Raw genomic sequence first — 27,751 nt, 5'->3', positions numbered from 1 at the left:
AAAACTAGTACACATCAAAGCACCCAGACTAGCTGGCTTTTAATCCAATTAGGACACACCCACAGACTAAACCTCTATTTTAAAAGAAAAATATTTTCCAATAATATTATCTGCATTAATAGCTTCATGACAGGGGAACTCCCAGGTGGTGGTGTTCCCATGTATTTGCTGCCCTTGTCCTTCTAGATGGTAACGATCATGGGTTTGGAAGGTGCAGCCTAAGGAGCCTTGGTGAATTTCTGCAGTGCATCTTGTAGAGGGTGCACACTGCTGCCACTGTATGTCAGTGGTGGAGGGGGTGAATGTTTGTGGAAGGGGTGACAATCAAGTGGGCTGCATTGTCCTGGATGGTGTCAAGCTTCTTGTGTTGTTGGAGCTGCACTCATCCAGGAGAGTTTTCCGCACAATCCTGACTTGTGCCTTTTAGATGGCTAGTCCAGTTCAGTTTTTGGTCAGTGATAACCCCCAGGATATTGATAGTGGGGGATTCAGTGATGGCAATGCCATTGAATGTCAAGGGGCGATGGTAGATTCTCTTTTGTTGGAGATGGTCATTGCCTGGCACTTATGTGGTGCGAATGTTACTTGCCATTTATCAGCCCAAACCTGGATATTGACTTGGTCTTGCTGTATTTATACATGGACTGCTTCAGCGAACATCTCCAGTTCTGACCTTATGATGGAAGGAAGGTCATTGATTAAACAGATGAAGATGGTTGGGCTGAGGACACTACGCTGAGGAACTCCTGCAGTGATGTCCTGGAACTGAGATGATTGACCTTCAACAACCACAGCCATCTTCCTTTCCTTTGACTCCAACCAGCGGAGAGCTTTCCCACGATTGCCATTGCCTCCAGTTTTACTAGGGATCCTTGATGCCACACTTTGTCAAATGCTTCCTTGATGTCAAGGGCAGTCACTCTCACCTCACCTCAGGAGTTCAGCTCTTTTGTCCATGCTTGAACCAAGGTTGTAATGAGGTTAGAGGCTGGGTGACCCTGGCAGAACCCAAACTGAGTATCAGTGAGCAGGTTATTGCTAAGTAAGTGCTGCCTGATAGCACTGTTGATGACCCCTTCCATCACTTTACTGATGATCGAGAGTAGACTGATGGGGCAGTAATTGGACAGGTTGGATTTGTCCTGCTTTGTGTGTACAGGACATACCTGGGCAATTTTCCACATTGCTGGGTAGATGCCAGTGCTGTAGCTGTACTGGAACAGCTTGGCTAGAGGCGCGGCAAACTCTGGAGCATAAGGACATGCTATGTTAGAAGAAAGGAAATTCTGGAGCCTTCAGTACTATTGCCAGATTATTGTCAGGTCCGACAGCCTTTGTAGTAGGAAGGCTTGTAATTGCATTGGAGGTAGTTTAGAGAAGGTTCACTAGGCTGACTCCTGGGATGCAGGGATTATGAGGAAATGTTGAGCAGGTCAGACCTGTACTTATTTTGGAGAGGTGATCTTATTGAAACAAAAACAATTCTGTGTTTGCTTGACAGTATGATAAGAAAACGCTTCCTCTCATGGGGGGTGGTATCTAAGGTAAGTAATTTCAGAATAAGGAGTTGCCCATTTAAGACTGAGATGAGCAGAAATGTCTTCTCTGAATTCATCTGCCCCAGAGAGCTCTAGAGGCTGCATCATTGAATATATTTAAAGCTGAGGCAGATTCATGATCTATAGGGAAGTCAAGAGTTATGCGAACAGGTTGGAAAGTGGAGATTAGATCAACCATGATCTTATTGAATGGCCTTCTACTGCTTTTATTTTTTATTCTTATGTTCATCCCTGGTTTATGAATGGCATTAGAAACACGAGTGGACAAGTTAATGGAAAAGTCATGGAAAATGGTGTATGGTTCCGTTACACTATCATTAATATTTAAAACATGTAATTCTTTACATAAAAATGAGATCAAATCCAGAGACTATAAATTTAAATTACCAATTTATATCGTACAATAGGAAATTCAGGAGATACTTCTTTTACCCGAAACTGGTTAAAATAAGGAACTTGCTACCACAAGATGTAGATCAGGAAATTAGTGAGACCACATCTGGAGTACTGTGTACAGTATTGTCACCTTATTTAAGGAAGGATGTAAATGCATTGCAAGCAGTTCAGAGAAGGTTTGCCAGACTAATACCTGGAATGAGTGGGTTGTCTTATGAGGAAAGGTCGGATAGGCTAGGCTTATATCTGCTGGAGTTTAAAAGAGTAAGAGGTTTGTTTGAAACATCTAAGATCCTGACGGGCCTTGACTGGGTGAATGTGGAGAGGATGTTTCCTCTTGTGGGAGAATCTAGAACTAGGGGTCACTGTTTAAAAATAAGAGGTCACCCTTTAAAACAGAGATGAGGCAGAATTTTTTCTCTCAGAGGACCTCTTTGGAACTCTCTTCCTGAAAATGCGGTGGAAGCAGAGTCTTTGAATACTTTTAAGGCAGAGATGGATAGATTCTAGATAAGCAAGCGGGTGATAGGTTATCGGGGGTAGGTGGAATGCAGATTTGAGGTTACTATCAGATCATTAATGATCTTATTAAATGGCCTACTTCTGCTCCTTGTTCTTATGTTAGTATGTAGTATAGATGCTTTAAGGGGGAGCTAGGTAAATGCATGAAGAAGAAAAGAATAGGATGTTATGCAGATAGTTAGATGAAGAAAAATGGGAGGAGGCTCGGGTGCAGTATAAATGCTGCCGTAAACCTGTTGTGCTGAATGGCCTGTTTCTGTGCTGTACATTCTATGTAATTGCTGTTTTTTTTGCACAGATTAAAGTGGGACGTATAATTAATGCTGTTGAAGCTGCTCAATACCTAATCAGCAACAATAGTAGTGACATTGTAAAGCAGGTAATGTATTCTTGGCCTTATACCAGAATATGCTATCTTTTGTGTGTCTAAAATATACTCCATGCAATGCAAATGAGCTATTTGCTTAATCTGTTTACATGCTTAGTTACCTATTATACAACAGTAACTACAATTCAAAAGTCCTTCATTGGCTGGAAATTTGGGACACCCTGGGGTCATGAAAGGCATCTGTATAAATGCAAATTTTCATTTCACATTAGTAAAGACATTTTATAAAATGCCTTTCTCTCCTAGGAAATGCAAAATTACTGCAAGACTTTAACAGGCTACATCATTGAATATTTAGAGTGGAGCGAGGACGCTGTGAGTATTGTCATGCCTGTGTGACACTTACGGAAGGTTCGTCTTTCGAATACATTTTTGCCAGATTTATTTTGATGGCTTATCATCAGTTGCTGATTCAGTGTGATTTTAACTTACTATTGAGTTACATGAGCTAACCTAATATTTCAAAACACTGACTTTTTCTTTTCCCTCACTATAATTTCTTTCTTTGCCTTTATTCATCTCTTGGTTCTGCCATTTAATTGATATTCTTCCCACTTTTATTGTTTTTTATCTATTCCATTATATTTGTATTGCCATTTCCATTTGTAGATTATGCTTCCAGAAGTTTTGATTAAACCTTTCTGAGGAACATTTTAGCAAGTCTTCTGAGATCTTCATACCAACAGCCCTGGTGGTGGCCCAAAGGGTAGAGGGGGAGAATAGTAAAGGGATGCATTTGCTTTGGGAGAGTGGGTGGGGTGCACGGAGTGTTGATCAGCAGTTTCATAAAGTCAAGGAAACCCTGCTGCTCCTGCTGTTCCTGCACAGCAGGAACATTTTATTCTAAGTTTTATAAATTTAAAAAAGGCTAAACAGCTCTCCTTTTGTTGGCTCCAGTGCCATTGCTGAGGAACCCTGAACAGAGCAGGCCTGGCTTCTATTTGAGGAATCCTGAAAGAAGCAGGCCTGGCTTCTGCCGATTGAGAGATCCTGAATAGAGCAGGCCGACTTCTATTGAGGGATACTGAATGGACCAAGCCTGGCTCTATGCTGAGGAATCCTGCACAGAACAGGCCTGGCTTCTGCTAATTGAGGGACCCTGAATGGAGCAGGCCTGGCTTCTGCTCAGGGACCCTGAACGGAGCAGGCCTGGCTTCGTGCTGATTGAGGGATCCTGAATTGTGCAGGCCGGCTTCTGCTGTGGGATCCTGAATTGTGCAGGCCGGCTTCTGCTGAGGAATCCTGAGCAGAGCAGGCCAACTTCTGCTGATTGAGGGATGCTGAACAGAGAAGCCCAGCTTTTGCTTTGCTCAGCAGAATTAAATTTCCATTGAGTCCTAAAACAGGTGTAAGTGTAATCATTTACATAGTCCTGCCTCAGGCAGTCACTGGGGACACCTGATATATGGCTTGAGCTAATATTTGATCAGACATCTTCTGAATATCCTTGGGACGTTGCTTTCCAAAATTGGAACATCTTCGGTCTGTCCGCAAGCATTACCCAGACCTCCCTGTCGCTTGCCATTTCAACACTCCGCCCTGCTCTCATGCCCACATGTCTGTCCTTGGCCTGTTGCATTGTTCCAGTGAAGCTCAACGCAAACTGGAGGAACAGCACCTCATCTTCCGACTAGGCAATTTATAGCCTTCTGGACTGAATATTGAGTTCAACAATTTTAGATCATGCACTCTCTCCTCCATCCCCACCCCCTTTCCGATCCCCCCTTTTTTTCCCAATAATTTACACAGATTTTTCTTTTCCCACCTATTTTCATTATTTTTAAATGTATTTCCATCCATTGTTTTATCTCTACCTTTTAGCCTTTTTCGATTCCTTCACCCCACCCCACCCCCACTAGGACTATCTGTACCTTGCTTGTCCTGCTTTCTACCTTTAATTAGCACATTCCTTAGTTAATATCACCACCTTCAACACCTCTTTGTCCTTTTGTCTGTGACATCTTTTGGTTATCTCCACCTATCACTGGCCCTCTATCCAGCTCTACTTGTCCCACCAACCCTTAAACCAGCTTATATTTCACCTCTCTTCTGTTTTTACTTAGTTCTGTTGAAGGGTCATAAGGACTCAAAATGTTAACTATGTTCCCTCTCCGCAGATGCTGCCAGAGCTGCTGAGTTTTTCCAGGTATTTTTGTTTTTGTTTTGGCCCTCATTAAGCTCATTTTACACTAGGAAAATGGGCACAAATTCTTCATCATCAAATCTCTTCACAGATTTGCTCCACCTACTTCCTGCAGACTTAATTTCCCTCCCAAAAGCTTTGGCCTTCTGGCACAGTTCTATGTTAGTGGCCAGGTTACCTAGATTATTTTTCTGAACTTCTTCCTTGGGCAGAATTTTGTGCTGCTCCCAGGAATGGGAAACAAGGCCAGTGAGGGAACTTAATTGAGCAGGAGGCCAAAAATCAGCGTCCCGACTGCAGGATGAAGTTTTGCAATAAGTTCAGGGAAGTTTGAAGACATCAGGAAGTGCATTTTACTGTAGCTACATGCCATGCATTCTCACTAAAAGGCCAGCTCACCAGAATTAATTCCCAGTCAAGCTATCGGCGAGCGAGCGATATGTGCCTTCCGATTTATGACGGCATATAGGCAGCGTGCAGCAGGTGTAGTAGTCAACTTGCTGGGGTTGGAGTGAGTAGCCACTGCATTTTTTTCCCAAGTTAAGGACTGTTGTTCAACAAGGCAATGATTGTGTCGTGGCAGCCTAAGGGGCACAGGGCAGGGAGGCTATCTGAGGGAGGGAGTCTGGGGCAGGGACGGAGCCAGGAGGGAGGGTGCGGGTGCAGGGATGTGAAAGGGAGGGAAGGGCTTTGCATGTTGAGTTTGGCGGTCCTGTGAATGGGTGGTGGGAGAGAGATAATCCCAAAGGGCTGGGCAGTGGAGGGAAGAGTCACAGTGAGAGGGAGTAGTGGGATACAATAGGGTGGAAGATCCAGGGTCATGGTCAGGTAGTGGATGGTCTCATGGGTGGAGGGTGGGGGAGGGCAGTGTCATAGAAGCAGACAAAACAGGTGACATGGATAATGGGAGGGGTCAGAGGCAGGGTGGGCATAGGGATGGTAATGGGTGTAGGCTCAGGGGACAGAAGGCTTGTGGAGGTTAATGGTTATAGGCGTAAGGGTACCAGGGGGAGGTTCAAGGGTAACAAAGTGGAGAGGAATAGTTGTATTGGTTAGGCCAACTGTGATGGGGGGAAGTTGGTGGGTGACGGGGAGGGTAGAATGTGGTGGAGGGTGTCTGGAAAGTTGTGAGCACCATTTTCTCAAGGCTCTTCTTCACATCACAGTTGCTCTGTACATGTAAATCCTCAAAGTGGAAAGTGGGTCTTTTAGGATGGGTAGAATTTAACGTGAACAACCATAAGTCAACTGCATGAGAACCATGCTCAGGTGTGTTCTCCTCTCTATGGTGAAGCCCGCATGGCAGCACGTTTGCTCCCTGACTCATTGGTCTCATAACACCAAGATCCCAGCAAGCTCGAGACCTGCTTATTGTTATGATCCCAGCTGATGTTACCCCTGGACAAGCCTGAACCCAGAGTGGAACCCAGCTTGATAGATCCTACCTTTTAATTGTTTGTATACGTGGAGAGTGGCTATGGAACGGAATCACAGGAGGCAGCTATGAACTTTCATCAAAAGAATAAAACATTTATTCAACTAGAAAAGATGAACTATGTTACAATATTTCTTCACCCACAACTATACCTTTACAGATATATATAGATATGTAAGGATAGCACCAGTTACAAAAATTATCTTATACTCTAATGTCCACAGTTAGTACAAAGTCAATGTAAACCAATAGGCATCCTGTGGTCAGACATACCACACTCTGAAATCAAGGTCGGAATTTTCTCAGATTTGCACTAAGTGCAGTAGCACCCGCCGGCCACGATGGCAGGTTTTCATGCTGTATTGTTCCAAACCCTCCATATTATTTATGCATTCCTGGGAAATCTGCCGTTTCCTTGGCGAGCGGGCTCTCATTCGCCCGACTGCCATCACCATGCCGCTGCATCACACCAGGCACCATATTTAAAGTCTAGCCGCAAGCACACATCTTGGTGCTTCCAGACCAGCATTGCTGCACAGAAGACATGGCCTTGGAACTGAAGAAGAGTGCAGCCCCCAGGTTCAGCGACGCATCCCTCAAGTGCCATTTGGATGTCATGGAGGCCCGTCGAGATGTCTTCTACCCTCGCTCTGGCCGCAGGATGGGTAGCAACAGCACTAACCCAGCTTGGGAGGAGGTGGTGGTGGTGGTGGTGGTCAGCGCCAATGCCTTCAAAAGAGGACAGCCACTCAGTGCCGCAAGAGGATGAATGATCTCCTCCGTTCCGCCAGGGTAAGTCACTCTTCTCATCACTCTCAACTCACACACTCACAAACCCATCAAGCATCTACAGGGATCTCACTCTCTGCCAGTTCAAGGGACATCACCATTCACTCTCTCACATTCACTGTCATTGTCCTCATCCCGACCATGGAACAACTCACCACCCACGCAGGCCAGGCATATTTATCATCTGGCCTGGCAGGCGTCCTGCTTACACTTTCTCCATCTCTATTCATGCAGGACAAGCTGGCACACAACAACAGGGAGAAGTCACTGACCGGTGGCGGAATACCCGAAATCAAGGTCCTCACGGACTTTGAAAACAGAGCCATCCAGCTGGCCAGCAAGGATCTGGACCGGTCCTGTGCTGACAGTGAGGTTGGCGGTGCTCTACCAAGTGAGGGTCCAGCAGTGCAACATAAATCAGACAACCATGCTGTGAGTAACTGTGAGTAAATGCCATGCACTAATTATCTCCCCTTGCTTCCACAGGCACATCTGGGAAACAGCTGATGGAGTCCATGACCCAAGGCCTCCAATCGAGCCCCGAAGAAATCTCGGAATCTGGAGGTACCCTCCTTGAAGTCCCGTCACAGTGCTCACCTACACCCTCGACCAGTGTGGAGGCACACACCTCGGTGGGACCTAGCTTTAGAGTAGTCTCGGGATCACAATCTGGTGAGCTCATCATGCTGTCTTATCCACAGCAAGCAGCGGCAGAGACCTCCCTGGAGTCCAGCACTCAAAGGACTGCTGGAGGTCAGAAATTTGCTGAGTCCGAGTCAGATGACAAGTCTCTGGACTCGGTCATGTCACAGTTGCTGGAGCTGCAAATGCAAACTTGGGCACATCAGGAAGGGATGCCTGCTGCAGATTGCAAGGCACGATGGAGGAGTCCGTTCACCTTCAGTCTGAGGTGATAGCGCTGGCATGCCAACGTACCGTGGTCAACACTGGGAGGATGGCAGCCACCATAGGGACCCTGTCCCAGGACTTCGCTCCTGGACTGCTATGTGGGGTCAACTCCATCACTGATGCCATAGTCAGCCTCCAACAATGTGTACAGGAGAGGAGTGCCAGGCAGCTCGATCTCACTCCAGCTACCACTGCTCCTCAAGTCTGCCTGGGGCCCCCAGACACCCGTAGGGAGGAGGATCAGCAGGTGCACACTCCGGGCCCATCCATCCAGGTGACTCCGAGAACATCCGTCCCATCTGACTCCCCTCTTCCTGCCACCTGATCAGCTTCAGCTCCAAAGGCTGAGGAGGGTGCCACTGCCACACAGCAGGACCCCGAAAGCAAGCTGGGGCCCTCCAAATCTCGGCCTTCCAGAGGACGCCTGCCAAGGTCATCACAGTCAGCAGGCTGCCACCACCTCTGCTGTGGATGTTTGGAGAGCACCAAGAAGTAGCGACACGGTTAGAAAACTTAAGGAGAATTAGTTGCACAGCCTGGGTACGGGTGTTAATCACTTGTACATACTGTTCACTATTATCAATAAACTCCCAAGAATGCCTCCCTGCCTATGGTTCCTTGTTCTGATGAGCAGTGTTCTTTTAACTCAGATGTGAAACCTTTCTGCACAAGATAAAGGCAGGAGTCTCAGTCCAGGGCCTCCTTCCTGTACCCTGTGCAGCCTTCAGACCAAAGTGATAGTCTGTCGTCACACTCCCTGGAAACATTACTGATACCTGCATCTTGGCAGTGTTTATCATTGCTGCCAGAATGTACTGGGCAGGCGTCACAGAGTTTTCTCATCCTCTCGATGTGCTCTCAGCACCTTTAAGGATGGGCTGGTTCCCATCTCTTCAGCATCTGTGACCACTGATGCTGTGCTCCTGAAGGGCTCAGGTGCTGAAGGTGGACAAAGGATCAGATGCTTCTAAAGTTTCATGGCTGCGTCTCTATGATATGACCCTGATCACAGAGCGCAAGCGATCTGCCCTCGGCCAGACAGGAGTCAGACATTCTCAGAGGCTATGTGAAGATTTATGGAATGTCCTAACTGCATGTCATCATCATCCTCCTGTAATTCAGTGACTATTAGGGCCTCCACTGCGTCTCCATAACAGGAGCATTCTCACAGAGGGCATTCGCGCTGCCAGAAGCCAGACTGAAGTCAAACGTTCACAGTTGTGATGTGAGGATCCATGGGGTCGCCTCTCTGTAGGTCGTCATCATCCTCCACAGATTTAGCAGCTGTGAGGACCTCTCGAGCCTGCCTGTCTTGTCTACCCAGTGTAAGTGCCTCATTCCCGTCATCATCGCCTCCAAGGACCTCCTCACCCTCATCCCTGTCAACGTCCTCCTCATAGGAGAAGACCTCCACCTCCTCCATCCCCTCCTCAGCCAGCTCACCTCCCTGTTGCAGTGCCAGGTTGTAAAGGGCGCAGCAGATGATGACGATGCGTGACACCCTCTGCGGATTGTATTGCAGGGCTCCATCAGACCTTTCCAGGCACTGGAACCTCATCTTCAGCATCCCGATGGTCTGCTCCACCAAGTTGCGAGTTGCATCATGAGCCTCATTATAGCGTCGCTCTGCTGCAGTCTGAGGCTGCCGCACGGGTGTCATCAGCCAGGGCCTCTGCGGATAGCCCTTGTCTCCAAGGAGCCACCCTTGTAGCTCCTGTGGACCCTAGAAGACTCCAGGGATCTGTGACCGACTGAGGAAGTAGGCGTCGTGCACACTCCCTGGAAACCGTGCGCGCATGTGCAGGATACGTTTCTTGTGGTCGCACACCAGCTGCACATTCAGCGAATAGAACCCCTTGCTGTTGATGTAGTCCACTGTGTGTTGCGACGGAGATCTGAGTGCCACATTAGTGCAGTCACTCGCACCCTGCACCCAAGATCTGGGCGAATCCAATCGCTCTTGCATCCTGGCTGTCCTGATGCCGGGCGAAATGCACCAACTTGTGAGCCTTTGCAAAGATGGCATCTGTGACCTCATGGATGCATTTGTGGGTGGCGGCTTGTGAAATCCCACAGAGATCACCTGTGGAGCCCTGAAAGGAGCCACTGGCATAGAAATTGAGCGCCGCGGTCACTTTCATGGCCACTCGCAGTGGATGCCCCCCATGTCCTCTTGGCACCAAATCCTGCAGTAGCTGGCACATGTGACCAACCAGTTCCCTGGGCATATGCAGTCTCTGGTGACACTGGTTCTCGATCATCTGCAGGAATGAAAGGCGGCATCTATAGACCGTGGGTGTTGCTAGGCGCCAGCCTACGATGGCTCGCTGTTGCTCTTGGGCAGCATGTGCAGGAGCCCCTGCCACTCTTTTTTCCTGAGGTTGCTGCTCCTACCTCTGCACAGCCAGGAGCCTTAGTCGCTCTCTCCTCCGTCGTCTTCATGCTCAGTATGCCATCAGGCATACAGCTAGTTCACCAGGCTCAATGAGCCTGATGATGTACTCCTACAGGATGAAAGAAGGAGACACGTGGTTAGCATGGGTGTACTAAGAACACCCGGATTTCCAGCATCCGCAGTATTTTGCTTTTTACTAAGAACCTGTCCTGGTTAAGTGTGAAGGCCCCTTAACGATTCCTGAAGAGTGCTGGCCACCACTTGGATAGCCAGAGATTAGTGCGCTGCATGGCTGCCTGAAACCGCACCACTTCTACCCCAGTCCATCCAACCGATTGGCGGCAGCTTTGCCCATTGGACTGCATGCTGTGCTCTCAGCTCAGGCGCAGGCATTCTCCTAACCCACGCTGCAAGGCTGCACTGTTAGCTTGAACCATGGGGGAGACTGGTCCAAACTGGGATGCTGACATTGCAAGGGGTTTTGAGTGCTTCCAGCAGTGACTGCTCCATAGCCAACTTTAGTGAGCGGATTGTACAATGTGTGCAGTCGTTCAACTGTTCTGCCATCCACTAAAATGCTCATGACTTTGTAGTCTGTGCCAGGGGGTGGGGGGGGGGGGGGGTGGGGGGGCGGAGGGGGTGGCAGGGATGGGGGGTGAAAAGATTTGGAGCACTTGGTGGCACTTTGATGCCTCTGCGTTGCTTGAGTGGGCAGATAAATTAGAAGCCCGACTTCAATCATGTCAACGTGGCTGCGCCTAAACTGTCTGAGTTGCAGAGGAATGGTCACTTTATACACGTTTCCCTAATGTGTGGCCACTTCCTTCGCCTACTTTACCCTCCACCCGAATGCTTGTGCACTCAACAGAAGGTCCTTGGCCGTACCGCCTCCCCCCACCCCCCACAAGTCGCCTCAATGGCAGGACTGCCCTTAACCCCGACCCCCTTCCGCCCCTCAAGCTTGAAGTTCAACAGGCGACCCTGGTAAGCGCTGCACAATGTTACTGTGTACTCACCTCTGAGTTCCCCTCAAAGTGCAGGCCGCCAAGTGCACGTCGCTTATGTGCTGTTGTGGAACATGTCGGCGTGCTTTCCCGCCAATGTGGATGGATGACCCAGCAGTGGGGGGACGATTCCGGCAGGCTAGCCTGATAATGATACGCTGATGTATGACAATGAAGTTCCGAATGCTGATGGCGGGAAACGCAGCCTGGGCTGAGCGGATGATTGCGAATTGGTTTCCCACTGTTGTGAAACCGATCGTGCCACATTGTCCGCTCATGCCACTGATCACGCCCAATGCCAGCAGGCACGGAAAATTCCACCCCAAGTGACAGATGCCATCTCAATCAGATGCTATGGATCACTCATCAGCTCCCTCCCCCAGATGCTTGTTACACCATGAGCCAATCAATCTCACTGAACTCACCTTTCACATGAGTGTTTCCAACCTCCACCCTCCAAGAGCTCGCTTTGGAATCTTCTCCCAAACTGACGCTTTCTCTCAGACACCTTCTGCAAGGGTTCACCTCCAGAGTTTTGAACTCTCTTTCCAATGTTCCCCTCCCTTGGGTCACCACATGCATTCAAGCTGTCTTCATGCACTCTCTCTCACTGACTTAGCCATCAACAGTACACCACTGCTTCACATGCCCATAGCAAAGAGCTACAGACCTTCAGCAATGTCTTTGGACCTTCTTGCCTCTTGCAAGCTGTTCTCACTTTAAATCTGCTTTCTGTAACTTTTGTCTCTTTAAATCAGAAGCTTGGAGCCTTTCCCTCTGTGCCTCACTCTTAACTTCACGTAACAGGACATTTTCTAGGTTCCTGCCCTCCCTTTGACTAGAAGGGTTTGCTTGGGAGTTTCTCCTGTTCCACTCCCCTGGATTTCAGGGTCCTTTCTTTAGCTTGGGACTGGCTATCTGTCTCCTTTGCTCCAGCCCCTCCTGACAGCTACTTTCAAAACCAACTGAACTTAAACAGCTTCTATAACAAACTGCTGTTTCTAGCTTCTTCTGTGTGTTCCTTTGGGAGGGACCTGCCTCTCTGGACCCCTGTTACTAAGCAACAGTCCAGTTTCTCTATTCTTGTTTGTTCACTTAACTGCAACAGTCGTAAAACTCTCATGAGAAATGCAGGCACCTTTCAAAGTGAAACTAAAACTCAATTTAACCTTTCTTAACACACAAATGCAGAAGTATAAATCAAAACTAAACTTAAAGCTAAAACTCCTTCCTAACACCCACAAATACTACAATAACTTAAACTATCTCTATTTCCTAACATTATGACTAGCTATGGTCCAGCTGAGGAGGAAGTAAAGTCTGTGCTGAATGGCGACTCAAGTTGAATAAGATGGTGGTGGAAGGAGTGGTGGAGGGGAACAGAGGGAGTGATGGAGGAAGGGCAGCCAGGGGTAGCTCCCTAGGGACTGGGAGGTTGGGGGTGGGTGCCAACAATGTGTTGGTTTTAAAAGGTTTAGAATCTCAAGGGTCCTGGATAGATGGTCATGGCTGATAATGGGCTGGGTGGGTGCATCTGTGATAGCAAGGCAAGGGTCTCTCGAATATATCTCGAGGGTGATGGAGGGAAGCTCAGTTATTTTTGATGGCGGGTGTGTGGGCATGGCTTTCATTACATTAGCCAATGCTGCAGTCTCCATGCACGTGGATGTGTGACTGAGAGGAGAACTCACCTGTGAAGGCATGGGCTTCACCATGGTGAGGTGGGGGGAGGCCGATACTAGCTACAGGGCTTGCCATTGGCTAAAATACTCATGGCCAGAGGGACAGCTTCAAAGAATGTACTGACTAGACGGATTATTGCAATTTGTTCACAGATCACTTCAGGCGTACATGATGCTGGCTCCATGCAATCATGCACTTCTACTGGCTATGGTCCAACTGAGGAGGAAGTGGCAGGGGTGTCAACATCCTGCCCTTTCTTGCCACATGATTTGCTATGCTCCTCACACATGCATATCTAATAAGCTGACCAGTGCAAGTTTGTACTTGGCCAGCTGTTCCGCCCCCAAGCGGAAATCACTCTCTTTTCCGCACCCACTTCCCAGTTTATACTCCAGACCAGAAGATTTAAATCTGTCCATCACTACATCTCACAATTTTTTCACCCAATCCTTGGCACCATCGCTAAGATCACTCTTCTAATTTAATGTTTCATTTCTTTTATTACTGTGTAAGGTGCATTTGGATTTTCTAAAGTTATAAAGGTTCTCTGTTAACACAAGTTGTCATCTTGTGCATCCATCTCTGCCTCCACCTATCATCTTATACAGCCCTTTGGTGCGCAAGCAGGCCTGAGGCATCGTTAACATTCTCAGGATAGGGGCATTGTTGCCGAGGCTTGCATTTATTGTCCATCCCTAGAACCATAGAACCATAGAAAAGTTACAGCACAGAAGGAGGCCATTCGGCCCATCTTGTCCATGCCAGCCCGAGGACACCCAGGTGCCCTTTCTAATCCCATCTTCCTGCACCCGGCCCATAGCCCTGCAGCTTACAGCACTTTAGGTGCAGATCCAGGTACTTTTTAAAAGAGTTTAGAGTTTCTGCCTCTACCACCAACTGGGGCAGCGAATTCCAGACACCCGCTACCCTCTGCGTAAAAAAGTTCCTCCTCATGTCCCCCCTACACCTTCTGCCACTTATCTTGAATCTATGTCCCCTGGTTCTAGAATTCTCCATCAAGGGAAACAATTTTATCCTGTCCACTCTATCTATTCCCCTCATAATTTTGTACACCTCAATCAAGTCACCTCTCAGCCTTCTTTGTTCTAAGGAAAATAACCCCAACCTATCCAATCTCTCCTCGTAGCTACACTTTTCTAACCCTGGCAACATTCTTGTAAACCTCCTCTGCACTGTCTCCAGAGCTATTACGTCCTTCCTGTAATGTGGTGACCAGAACTGCACACAATACCCCAGTTGTGGCCTCACCAGTGTTTTATACAATTCCAACATTATATCCTTACTTTTATATTCTATACCTCTGCCAATGAAGGAGAGCATTCCATATGCCTTCTTTACAACCTTGTCTACTTGAACTGCTGCCTTCAGGGACCTGTGTACTTGTACGCCAAGATCTCTCACTTCATCTATCCCTCTTAGTATATTCCCGTTTATTGTGCAATCCCTATAACTGTTTGACCTCCCTAAATGTATGACCTCACACTTCTCTATGTTAAAATCCATCTGCCACTTTATCGCCCACTCCACCAACCCATCTATATCGTTTTGGAGATTATGGCTATCCTCTACACTATCCACTACTCGGCCAATCTTTATGTCATCTGCAAATTTCCCAATCGTGCCCCCCACGTTCACATCCAAATTGTTAATATACAACACAAACAGCAAGGGTCCCAACAGTGAGCCCTGTGGAACACCACTTGAGACAACTTTCCATTCGCAAGGGTATCCATCGACCATTACCCTTTGTTTCCTGTTACAAAGACAACCTTTTATCCAGTTTGCCACATTACCCTGAATCCCATGGGCTTTTACTTTCCTACCAATCTGCCATGTGGGACCTTGTCAAATACCTTGCTAAAATCCATGTACACAACATCCACTGCACTAACTTCATCAACCCTTCTTATCACTTCCTCAAAGAATTTAATCAAATTTGTGAGGCAAGACCTTCCATTAACAAATCCATGCTGACCATCCCTGACTAGTCCATGCCTTTCCACGTGACAGTTAATCCTATCTCTCAGGATTGATTCTACTAATTTGCTCACCACCGATGTAAGACTAACTGGCCTATAATTGTTTGGCATTTCCTTTGATCCCTTTTTAAACAATGGAAGTACGTTTGCATTTCTCCAGTCCTCCGGTACCTCCCCTGTATCTAGTGAAGATTGGAAAATCATCCTCAGAGCATCTGCTATCTCCTCCCTGACTTCCTTCAGCAGCCTCGGAAACAATCCATCTGGCCCTGGTGACTTATCGAAGTCCAAGGATTTCAACCCTTCGATTACTTCCTCTCTCCTTATGACTATCCCGTCCAATATCTCGCAGTGTTCCTCCTGGACTACTATATCTACATCCTCCCTTTCCTTTGTAAACACGGAGACAAAATATTCATTCAAAACCCTTCCCATAGCCTCTGCATCTACACACAAGTTTCTATCTTCATCTCTGATAGGTCCCACTTTCTCCTTAACTAACCTTTTAGCATTAATGTATTGGTAAAACATCTTTGGGTTATCTTTAACTTTACTTGCTAATCTTTTCTCATGCCCTCTCTTTGATTTCCTTATTTCCTTTTTTACTTCGTCCCTGCACTTCCTATATTCATCTAGGCTATCTGCAGTGCTTAGTTCTTTGTGCCTATCGTACGCTTTCTTTTTCTGTTTGATCTTCCCCTGTATTCCTCTAGACAACCAGGGGGGTCTAGATTTGGCTTTTTAGTGCTTCCCACTGGTTCTCCATTGTTTTGTCCTCCAGCGGTGCTGTCCAGTCCACCTCAGCCAAGTCCCTTCTCATTTCTGCAAAATTTGCCTTCCCCCAGTTCAAGACTTTTACTCCTGCCTAATCTCTGTCCTTTTCCATGGTAATGCTAAATTTAACTGAATTGTGATCACTGTCCCCGATATGGTCGCCAACTATCACTTCACCCACTTGCCCTTTTTCGTTCCCCAAGACTAGGTCTAAAATTGCATTTCCTGTTGTTGGGTTTGTCACTAATTGGTTGAAAAAATTTTCCTGGACACACTTCATGAATTTTTCTCCCTCTGTGTCCCCTATATTGTTTGAATCCCAGTTGATATTAGGATAGTTGAAGTCTCCTACTATTATTGCCCTCTTGTTCTTACAAGCAGAAATTTGCCTATATATTTGTTCTTCTATCTCCCTTTCACTATTTGGGGGTCTGTAGTATATTCCCAGTAGTGTGACTGCCCCTTTTTTATTTCTAAGCTCAACCCATAAAGCCTCGTTTGTTGACCCATTTAGTATATCATCCCTTCTCACAACTGGAATTAATTCTTTAACCATTAGTGCTACCCCTCTCCTTTTTTATCTCCTACTCTGTTGTGTCTGAAGACTCTATAACCAGGGATATTTAGCTGCCAGTTTTGTCCCTCCTTTAGCCAGGTCTCCGTTATAGCAATGACATCCTGCTGCCATGTGTCTACCTGTGCCCTTAACTCATCTACCTTGTTTGTAATACTCCTTGCATTGAAGTATAAACAGTTTGACCCTGTCAATTTCCCTTGCTGGACACTTTGTAAACTTTGCTTCTCCTGTAACTCCATGTCTATCACAACGTCCCTAGCTAATGTTCTACCTCCATTTTTCTGATCGGAATCTGACCTATCTGATCCTACTCCTGGGATCCCATCCTGCCGCGCTCGTTTAAATACTCCCCAACAGAACTAGCAAAAGCTCCTGCAAAGACACTGGTCCCATCTCTGCCTGGGTGCAGCCCGTCCGGTTTGTACAGGTCCCACCTTCCCCAGAACCGGTCCCAATGCGTCAAGAATCTGAATCCCTTCCGGCTACACCATCTCTCCAGCCACGTGTTCATTTGGTCTATCTTCTTATTCCTGCTCTCGCTAGCATGTGGAACTGGAAGTAATCCTGAGATTACTACATTTGAGGTCCTGCATTTTAATTTATCTCCTAACTTCTTGTACTGAGCTTGCAGGTCCTCATCCCTTAGTTTACCTATGTCGTTGGTACCAATGTGTACCACGACCACTGGCTGTTTACCTTCCCTCCCCAGAATGTCCTGCAGCCGCTCCATGACATCCCAGACCCTGGCACCAGGGAGGCAACATACCATCCTTGATTCACGTTTGCGGCCACAGAAGCGTCTGTCTGTGCCCCTAACTATTGAATCCCCTATCAGTATAGCCCTGCCACTTGTTTTCCTCCCGCCCCTCTGTGCAGCAGAGCCATCCACGGTGCTGTGAACTTGGCTGTTGCTGCTTTCCCCTGAGAGGCCATCCCCCCCAACAGTATCCAAAGCGGTATATCTGTTAGAGAGGGGGATGACCACAGGTGACTCCTGCAGTACCTTCCTGAGTCTTTTACTGTCCCTGATGGTCACCCATTCCCTTTCTGCTTGTGTAATCTTCACCTGCGGTGTGACCACCTTGCTAAATGTGCTATCCACGACTTGCTCAGCATCGCGGATGCTCCATAATGAGTCCATCCACAGTTCCAGCTCCGAAATCCGGTTAGCTAGAAGCTGCATTTGGACACACCTTCCGCATACACAGTCACCAGGGACGCTGGAAGCGTCCCTCATTTCCCACATCCTTCAGGAGGAGCATATCACGGGTCTGAGTTCTCCTGCCATGACGTCCCGCTCGATTAAGCTAGGTACTCCCTTAAAAAATACGCTAGCTCAGGGCTTTATTTATGTTAGCTAGGAACCTTGTTTCTTGACTAATTATACTTGTACAATAATTCTACTACTCTACTCTATACTTTTTTTTTAGCTCCTACCTCAGTATTAAGCAATGAATTACTTTAATGGATTGAAAAAAAACTCACCAGGATTTACTCACCAATCAGCTGCTTTTTAAAAAAAATCCACTTTTAGAAGAGTGTCCCTCGCAGGTCTGGTGCACTCCTGAAGGTACTGTCTCTCCCTCTTTTTTTTTTGGTTTTGAGGAAGAGGGAGGGATGGGAACACTACAGCAATGTAATGTTTGGGGCTATTCCGCTCTTTGACAGTGGGTCCTCCTCGATCCCCTTCTGAGTTGCCGTGACTGCACTGACTTCTCCCGAATGCTTCAGTCATTTCTCACTACCGCCCTCTGTTGGATGCTCTTCCTCCTGTTGAGAGCAAGGGTCCTTCTCCTCGATCCCCTTCTGAGTTGCGGTGACTGCGCTGACTTCTCCCAGAATGCTTCTCAGTCACTTCTCACTACTGCCCCCTATTGGATACTCTTCCTTCTGTTGAGAGCAAGCGTCCTTCTCCTCGATCCCCTTCTGAGTTGCAGTGACTGCGCTGACTTCTCCCAGAATGCTTCTCAGTCACTTCTCACTACCGCCCTCCATTGGACCCTAGTTGTTCTTGAAGCTGGTGGTGGGATGACTTCTTGAACTGCTGCAATCTGTGGTGAAGGTACTCTCGCATTTTATTAGGTAGATAGTTTCAGGATTATACCAGTGATGATGAAGGCATGTGTCCAAGTCAAAATGGTGTATGACTTTTTCTTTCTCTACCTTCTCTTCCTATTTGCTACCAATCACTGAGAAGTTATATAAGTTACTTGGCAACTTCCTGTAACATGTCAGTTCATTTACATGAAAAAGGTCAAATTAATTAATATTAAACAACTATCAATGTTTTTCTCATAAAATATATTCTGTTTAATTTTGCAGATGAACAATGAGGTTGGCGTCTGTAAGCCGATTGCTAATGCTGTGGATGCAGCTGATATGATAATGTGCGGTTTTATAGTGGATTCCCTGGTAAAATATTTCCACCAATTGTATGATGCATACTGCTTGTTTTTTGAGTAACATTTGGTCATGTTTTTGGTTACCTAGGAATAACAAGTTTATTTATTTTCTTTTTTCATTGCTTTCCTTAGAATGGTTTTTGGTTTGGCCTTGGATGCTGTACAATATTTTTAATACCAAGTATTATATTTGCTGTGAAATTAGCCAAATTCTATCGGCGGATGGATACAGAGGATGTATATGATGAGTGAGTAGACTTTAAAATGATGTTTCTATTAATTTCCTAATCTTCCTACAGTTTTTGCATGTTTTTGAAGCACAAGGAATTGTTAATTCATATTTATAATTGGGATTTTTTCCAAAAATACAGGCCTTTCTATATTTGTAGCATTTCTAAATAAAATCAATTTTGCAGATAAACCTTAATTTCAATGTGGAGCTAAATGAATGAAAGTCAGTGCTGGGAAAAAATCCACAAAACACACCTGTCCCTTGCAAGAAATAAAATCCTTTTTCCAAGTTTCAATCTGTTGTGAAATTGTACTGAAGGAATAAAATTTGAGCAGCTGCTCTCCTATGATCTTGGTCCCTAGTGCAGAAATTGGGTAACATGGGCAAAACATTGTTGTACAGGTTCAGCTGACAATTGAGTTTCTCTAATGATTTGTATTTTTGTTATGGACTGATGAGATTTTTTCCTTGTGTTATACAAAAGTAGAGGTAGACATAGTATGCGCCCACATGATTCTTTATAGTCTTGTGTTTCTCCCAAGGTTTCAAATGCTACCCATTTGTAAATAGAGTATTGAACCATTGATTTATTAACTGTCCGTCTCTAAACTCTATAATATTCCTTTCTTTCTTTACAGTTCCTCTGTCTCAGGGACTTGGCATTTTACTTTGTGATAACCATCGATACCTTTTCCACTTTCTTTCAGTTCTCTTTTTTTTAGGCAATCATTGCTTGCTTTTAATTGGGGATCCAATACACATTGCATTTGGAAAAGTGTTGTCACATATTTGTGGTTTGAATTTTTATTTCTACCCTCCCTTCTTTTTCTTTAATAAACTTTACATTAAATATTAAACCGAGGAGGTGATGTCAGTGGTTTAGCACCACAGAAAATTTACATATTGATATTATCCTCAGCAAAGTATAAGTGCTGCTTTAATATTTTCTACGCATTTTAACAATATTCCCATTTCTTGTATTTCTGTAGTGTTGAGAATATTCCCATGAAAACGTAAGAGATTGTTTCATACCGAATCACCTTGGGGGTTAAGTTTGTAAGTCTGACAAGGTAATAGGTCATAAACTGAGTTATACTTGTAGTGTTACATTGAAATCTGGGCAAAAATACAATTATGTATGTAAAGAGAAAAATTTGAATAACACTGAACACAATCTATAGATTAAAAGAAATCAAACAAAAATATTGTGACATGCACTTTAATCATTTGCATAACTGCTTTGAATTATTTGCTTGCAAAATAGATTAAGCTGCATATAACTTTGATTGTTTCCTATTATAAAATAGCACTCTGTATGTTTTGATGCAGTGTATCCAGTGTCTATTCAGATACCTTTTAAATTTAGGATAATGTTGCAGATCCAGAATTGGAAAATGTATAGTTTTTTTTGTTTTGAGATGAATGTGAAATAACTAGCAATACAGACGTGTTTTATTTTTCATTTTGCTTCATACATTTTTTTAAAATGTACATTGAAAACCCAAGCCTTTTTCCCTCTATGCATATAGCATAAACTTTTTGTTGCAGCTTGGAAATTGGTAGTAATGGTTATCATAATGAGAATTCACATTGATAGTCAAAGTCCAGTGTTGATAAGGTAAATGACCTGAGAGTGCATCTATGCATGGCAGATTTGTCTATAATTACTGAAAGTGTTTCCCTGCTCAAGCTAAACACTGAAAAGCTTCTAACTTTTGCATGCACCTTTAAAACTAACCAGCATGAGTATGTTGTGTGTACATTCATTAAGACAATAAACTGTTCACTCAATTTACTATGCTCCACAGCAAATGGAAATGTTTAATTTTACAAAGGTATGGCATGAATACAACTTTAGACTGTGCAGGCCAATGCTCAATGTTCAAAAACAATGTTAAAAAATTTTTTATTATTATTTTTTCACTATGAAAAGACTATAAATTTCTTCAATATTTCTGCATCCATAATTCCATGAAAACAATCTAAAAAATGCATGTCTGAAGCATTGTACCATTGCTTTGGATTATGTTCTAGGCTTGTATTTTATGTAGAATGCTGGCTAATTTTATTATATCTATGGGAGTAGTGTTGTAAATTTAAAAGGGGTGGATATTTGGGCAAATCAGGATCCAAAGAGCTGGAAATTCAACCTGTAAATTATAAGGGTACAGCATGTTATATTCCAGAAAGCCTTTAAAGGGTAGAAATAGAGTCAATCTTTACACACTATTCTAAGCATGTATTTATAAAGTTACACATTGCAAACAGACATCTCCCAACCCCAACAACCACAGGTTCAGTCTGTGCCTATTTACAGGGGCACAAGTGAATCTCCAGTTAATGCCCACCACCTGCATACAATTAAACACAATTAACAGATTTCATTCACTCTTTAAATTAGAATTTATAAGTACATGCAAAATTTCAAAACAAATTAAATCAAAAGCTTCCATATTCTGTGTCAAGCTTTATGTTGTGAGACACATTTTATCTAGGACCCCTGACAATTTCTTTGTACAAGCATTTATTTTTGTAAAACAATTAGATAGTTGATAACTTGCATCCACCCATTTAATTTTAGCGATTTCCTTTCTCTCCAGCATTTGTTTCAAGCCAGCAAGGTCAATCTGTAATAAAAACAGAAAATGCTGGAATAACTCAGCAGGTCTGGCAGCATCTGTGGAGAGAGAAACAGGGTTAACATTTAGAATCCATATGATTCTTCTTCAGAGCTTTCTTTAGTTTTAGTTTTAAGTTTTCCTTTATGTTACCAATAAAACATAACTGGATCCCTTTTAAGTTGAACATTATTTTTGGCAAAACATATATCACTGAAAAATACCACATCCTGAAAACATTATTCTTTAGCACATTTGTTTAGTTTCCAAAGTTTTCCTTCTGCATGTGCTGCTCCTTTGGGATGTTTCAGAAACACTTATGTGAAAAGTATCACCCTGCAGAAATGCAGCTTTAATGTTGATTGGTCTACACCCTGATGAGCATGTGGCCAGAAAAGCTCAAAAAGATTTTCAAGATTACTTTTCCAGCTGCAGAATAATCTAACATCTGTAACACCCAGTGATTCTTCAAAACCCCTAGTAACCAGCCTCGCATTAACCTTAAAAGTCCCATCTGCCAGGACTTTTTCAGTGCAAACTCACTTATGTGACAAGGCTGGTTGTCCCTTATCTGTTACCTCGGAGTAAACTTAAATTTAGGGAGAGGCGGTGGCTGGTAATCCAGAGATCCAGGGTCATGGTCTGGGGTCCCGGGTTCAAATCCCACCACAGCAGATAGTGGAATTTGCATTCAATAAAATCTGGAATTAAAAGTCTAATGATGACCGTGAAACGATTGTCAATTGTCATAAAAAACCCATCTGGCTCACTAATGTCCTTTAGGGAATGAAATCTGCTGTCCTTATCTGGTCTGGTCTCCAGACCCACAGCAATGTGGTTGACTCTTAAATGCCCTTTGAAATGGCCTAGCAAGCTACTCAGTTCCCAAGGGAATTAGGGAAGGGCAATAAATGCTAGCCCAGCCAGCGATGCCCATATCCCTTGAACTAATAAAAAAACTCTGTCCAACTATCTAATTCCCATAGTTTTACCTCTCGTTAATTTATCCTCCAGTTGACAATCACTAAAACTTCACGATTATGAGGACTTGTGCTTCTAGACTGTTCTGTGGCTTTTAGTTCCTTGTGTAACTGATTCAAGCTACAGCCTCAATTTGTGATTTTATGTCTGTCTGTACTACTATTGCAAGAATCTCCCCTTTACACTATCGGAGAACCTTTTGCCAGTACGTGATCATTTTCTGTCACAAGAACCACTTTCAGACCACCATCAGTTTTTACATTGTGCTCTCTTATTCTCCAATTGTTCACCCCACCCTGCCAGTCCGTGGACATTACCTCTCGATGACCATCCTGAACATTAAACCAGGAGTTAAACTTCAGTAGCTTTTTCTGTATGTCCCATAATGTTGCATCTGGACCCCATGGAATAAATGCCACCACAGTACCGACTCTGGGCAGTTGACCATTCAATGTGATAGTTCTGTCATGTGTGTAATGACCATTCACATTGCCATTACCCAACCCAGCCCCATGGCCCCTCATACCCTTCATACCAACTCAGTGCCAACTCATATTCCTCACCCACCTCCTCAGGGCTTTTTATAACCACCATACCGAGTCAATGCCAACTTATGCCCCCTACCCACAACCATGACCCTTCATACTTCCTATGCTACCTTTATAGCCACTCACTCAGTATCCACCATGGGCAGACCTCAGGAGCCATGTGGCGATGAGAATAAATAAACTGCTAACAATCTACGTAAGAACAAGGAGCATGAGTAGGCCATTCAGCTCTTCAAGCCTGCACCGCCATTTAATAAGATCATGGCTGATCTGATAGTAGCCTGAAATCTGCATCCCACCTAGCGCCGATAACCTATCACACCCTTGCTTACCAAGAATCTATCCACCTCTGCCTTAAAAATATTCAAAGACTCTGCTTCCACCACCTTTTCAGGAAGAGACTTCCAAAAACTCATGACCTTCTGAGTGAAAAAAATTCACCTCATCTCTGTTTTAAATGGGCGACACCTTATTTTTAAACGGTGATCCCTAGTTTTAGATTCTCCCGCAAGAGGAAACATCCTCTCCACATTCACCCTGACAAGCCCCTCAGGATCTTATATAGTTCAATCAAGTCGCCTCTTACCCTTCTAAACTCCAGCGGATACAAGCCTAGTCTGTCCAACCTTTCCTCATCAGACTACCTGCCCTTTCCAGGTATTAGTCTGGTAAACCTTCTCTGAACTGCTTCCAATGCATTTACATCCTTCCTTAAATAAGGTGACCAATACTGTACACAGTACTCCAAGTATGGTCCGATAATGCCCTGTACAACTGAAGCATAACCCCCCTACTTTTGTATTCAATTCCCCTTGCAATAAATGATAACATTCTATAAGCTTTCCTAATTACTTGCTGTACTTGTATACTAGCCGTTTGTGGTTCATGCACTAGGACACCCAGATTCTTCTGCACCTCAGAGCTCTGCAATCTCTTACCATTTAGATAATATGCTTCTATTTTATTCTCCCTGCCAAAATGGACAATTTCACATTTCCCACATTAAGCTCCATCTGCCAGATCTTTGCTCACTCACTTAACCTATCTATATCTGTTTGCAGCCTCCTTATGTCCTCTTCACAACTTACTTTCCTACCTATCTCTATGTCATCAGCAAATTTGGCAACCATCCCTTCAATCCCTTCATCCAAGTCATGTATATAAATTGTAAACAGTTGAGGTCCCAGCACTGATCCCTGTGGCATGCTACCACTTGATAGCGAAAGAAAACTTATTCGCAAAACCCATTCAAAGGTTTTAAATCACCTGAAGTCTTTCATCTCTAATCAAAAGCAAACAAACTTATATTCACATCAAAGACAGTTAATCATGTCATAGACTCTTTGAACTGTCAATAAAACTATGAACTCAAAACCCCTGTGAGATAATTGTAGCTTTTGAAACTCAGTCAAGCATGCATAACACCACAATAATAGCCCTTGGGGAAATGTCAACATAAAACTCTATTGAAATTGCATGACGGGATGCTACTTTCTTTTAACCTATGCCTGTCAATCAAAGCAGTCAAGCAGAGAGTTTTTAAAATTCTCACTGACAGTTGTAGCCTGTTTATTTTAAGTGTAAAGAGCAGGACATTTAAAAAAGAAAATCAGATCATGACAGTTATACAGACCTTTTCCACCCTCAAGTGTGTTTACATCTACACCATCAATTCATCACTCCCACACTGCAGTTTAAGGCCCTTGGAACAGCCAAAATGTGGTCTGTTTGAATTCAGCACTGAGTTCAAATAGCCCTGCTGAGTTTGGGTTTCTCTCCTGTGTGAATCATACCCCACTGCTTTTCCTTACCGGCAAAAATTAGATGTGCCGGAAATGGGGGCAGGACTTGGATATTCGGGTCACACCCACCATTTTTAAAGGTCCATAGAGCCTTCATGCTTCCACAAAATTCCTGCCTAAATCTGGTTGCCAAGTCTACAAAATGTAAAATGAAAATATTTCTGCCTTTGTCCCAAATCTTTAGATGCGTGACAACAACCTTCTTAGTGTCAGGTGCTAAGAAGGCTTACAGTAGGACGTAGTGGCATCGTCTAATACTTTGACGGATTTCACACTTCTCACTTATCTCTTCTAGTAGCCTCATACTCTTCAATCACACCCGCGTCTTTTAGCAGGAGTTTTAACCTTTGGCAAGTGGGGTGCGCAAATTGTTTATATAATTTTCAGACAATTTGTTGTTTTTCTCTTTGACCCTTATCACCTGATCCCATTAATACTTATTTAATACCCTGATGAGAAACATCAAGATTTGTTAAAAGGATATAATAATGCCCTGACCGGGTAAACACCAAATCCACTGACTTTCCAAATATAATTGTCTTATGCTCCATGTGAAGTTTCATTTAAGCTTTTTTCATAGAAGGCTTACTCAACCATGTAGGTATCTCACTAGAGACTACATAGTGATTTTAATGTGTTGCCATCACCAAATCAAAAGCAAGTAGTAAGTTTATATTCGTCAGCCTTGCATCAATCATTTCAAGGACCTTGCCCCTTCACTTTCAGCAGTTAGACTCATGGATGTTTACAGCACAGAAGGAGGCTATTCAGCCCATCGTATCCACGCCAGTCAACAAAGATCTGACTACACTAATCCTATTCTCCAGCGCTCGGCCCATAGCCCTGGAGGCTATGGCAACACAAGTGAATATCCAAGTACTTCTTAAATGTTATAAGAGTTTCTGACTCAACCACTGTTTCAGACAGTGAGTTCCAGACTCCCACCACCCTCTGGGTGAAAAAATTTCTCTTCAACTCCCCTCTTAGCCTTCTACCTCTTACCTTAAATCTATGCCCCCTGGCTATTGACCCCTCTACTAATGGGAAAAGTGCCTTCCTATCCACCCTATCTATGCTGCTCATAATCTTATATACCTCTATCAGGTCCCCTCTCAACCTTTGCTGCTCCAAGGAAAACAACCCCCAGCTTATCCAATCTTTTCTCATAGTCCAGACCCTCCAGCCCAGGCAGCATCCTGGTAAATCTCCTCTGCACCCTCATAGTGTAATCCCTTGTCTTGTTAGCCCTCCCCAAGTACATTACCTCACATTTTGCTGGGTTGAATTCCATTTGCCCACCTGACCAGTCCATTGATATCCTACTGCAGTTTACAGCTACCCTCCTCACTATTTACCACCCTACCAATTTTCATGTCATCTACAAACTTCTTGATCATACCTCCTATATTTGTCCAAATTGTTTATGTACACCACACACAGCAAGGGCCCCAGCACCAAGCCCTGTGGAACCCCGTTGGAAACAGACTTCCAGTCATAGAAACACCCCTTTATCATCACCCTCTGCTTCTTGCCTCTCAGCCAATTTTGGATCCAAAGTGCCACTTTGCCGTGGATCCCATGGGCTTTTACTTTCTTGACCAGTCTGCCATGAGGGACCTTATCAAAAGCGTTGCTAAAGTCCATGTAGACCACATCAAATGCATTATCATCAACACTCCTGGTTATCTCCTCAAAAAATTTGATCAAATTTGTCAAACACGACCTTCCCTTAGCAAATCCATGCTGACTATCCCTGATTAATCCGTGTCTCTCCAAGTGCAGATATATTCTGTCCCTCAGAATTCTTTCTAGTAGCTTCCCCACCACTGAGGTTAGACTGACTGGCCTGTAATTTCCTGGTCTATCCATTCCTCCCTTTTTTAATAATGGAACAATGTTAGCAGCTCTCCAGTCCTCTGGCACCTCACCTGTGGCCAGAGAGAATTTGAAAATTACTGTCAGGGCCCCTGATATCTCTTCCCTTGCCAACCTCAACATCCTGGGATACATCTCATCCGGGCCTGCGGATTTATCTACTTTTAAGGCCGCTAAACCTGCTAGTACCTCCTCTCTCTCTATGTTAATTTCCTCTAACATTGCACAGTCCTCCATCCTGATGTCTATACCTGCGTCATACTTTTCCATTGTGAAGACTGATGCAAAGTTTTCATTGAGGATTGTACCCACGTCTTCCGGGTCCACAAACAGATTACCTCTATGGCCCCAAATTGGCCCTACTTTTTCCCTAGTTATTCTCTTGCTCTTTATATATTTAAAACTGCATAAGGATACTTGGAGTCACATGTGAAGCACCTATTGACTGTTCCTTGGACTTTCCTGGGTTTCATTTACCCAGCATTTCTGTCTTCTGCTTTAATAGCCAGATCTGTTAAAGGTGCTTCCATCCTCATTTTGGAAATCTTGTGATCATTGAGTCCTCTATTCCTTCTTTGACCATGGGAAATCCCATTTGTTTCTTTAAGGATGAAGAAAATGACTATTTCCCCAGGAATTTTTTCAAGGTAGCAGACATCAGATCCCTCTCCCAAAACCAAACACCAGTTACAACCAGTAAATTGTCCACTTGGACACCT

At 44.5% G+C, this 27,751-nt stretch overlaps 1 protein-coding gene across 8 annotated transcripts in view; it reads left to right on the top strand.

The window, feature by feature from the left end:
- LOC144682600 (prominin-1-A-like) overlaps positions 1 to 27,751 on the top strand; it is a 297,236-nt gene that overhangs the window by 243,486 nt on the left and 25,999 nt on the right. For 3 of the 8 annotated variants that reach the window (XM_078545151.1, XM_078545097.1, XM_078545088.1), the window contains 5 exons: positions 2,776 to 2,856; positions 3,112 to 3,180; positions 18,897 to 18,986; positions 19,109 to 19,224; positions 20,198 to 20,221. In XM_078545151.1, the coding sequence (XP_078401277.1) occupies positions 2,776 to 2,856; positions 3,112 to 3,180; positions 18,897 to 18,986; positions 19,109 to 19,224; positions 20,198 to 20,221 (380 nt within the window). Of the gene's footprint in view, positions 1 to 2,775; positions 2,857 to 3,111; positions 3,181 to 18,896; positions 18,987 to 19,108; positions 19,225 to 19,846; positions 20,132 to 20,197; positions 20,279 to 27,751 lie in introns of those variants that run through there. The other 5 variants (XM_078545141.1, XM_078545114.1, XM_078545105.1 and 2 more) reach the window with 3 other exon arrangements.

The sequence above is a fragment of the Cetorhinus maximus genome, chromosome 1, assembly GCF_964194155.1.
Source record: "Cetorhinus maximus chromosome 1, sCetMax3.hap1.1, whole genome shotgun sequence".
NCBI classification, from domain to species: Eukaryota; Metazoa; Chordata; class Chondrichthyes; order Lamniformes; family Cetorhinidae; genus Cetorhinus; species Cetorhinus maximus.
Note: the sequence above shows the minus strand (reverse complement) of the source record. Positions and strands in the feature narration are given on the sequence as shown.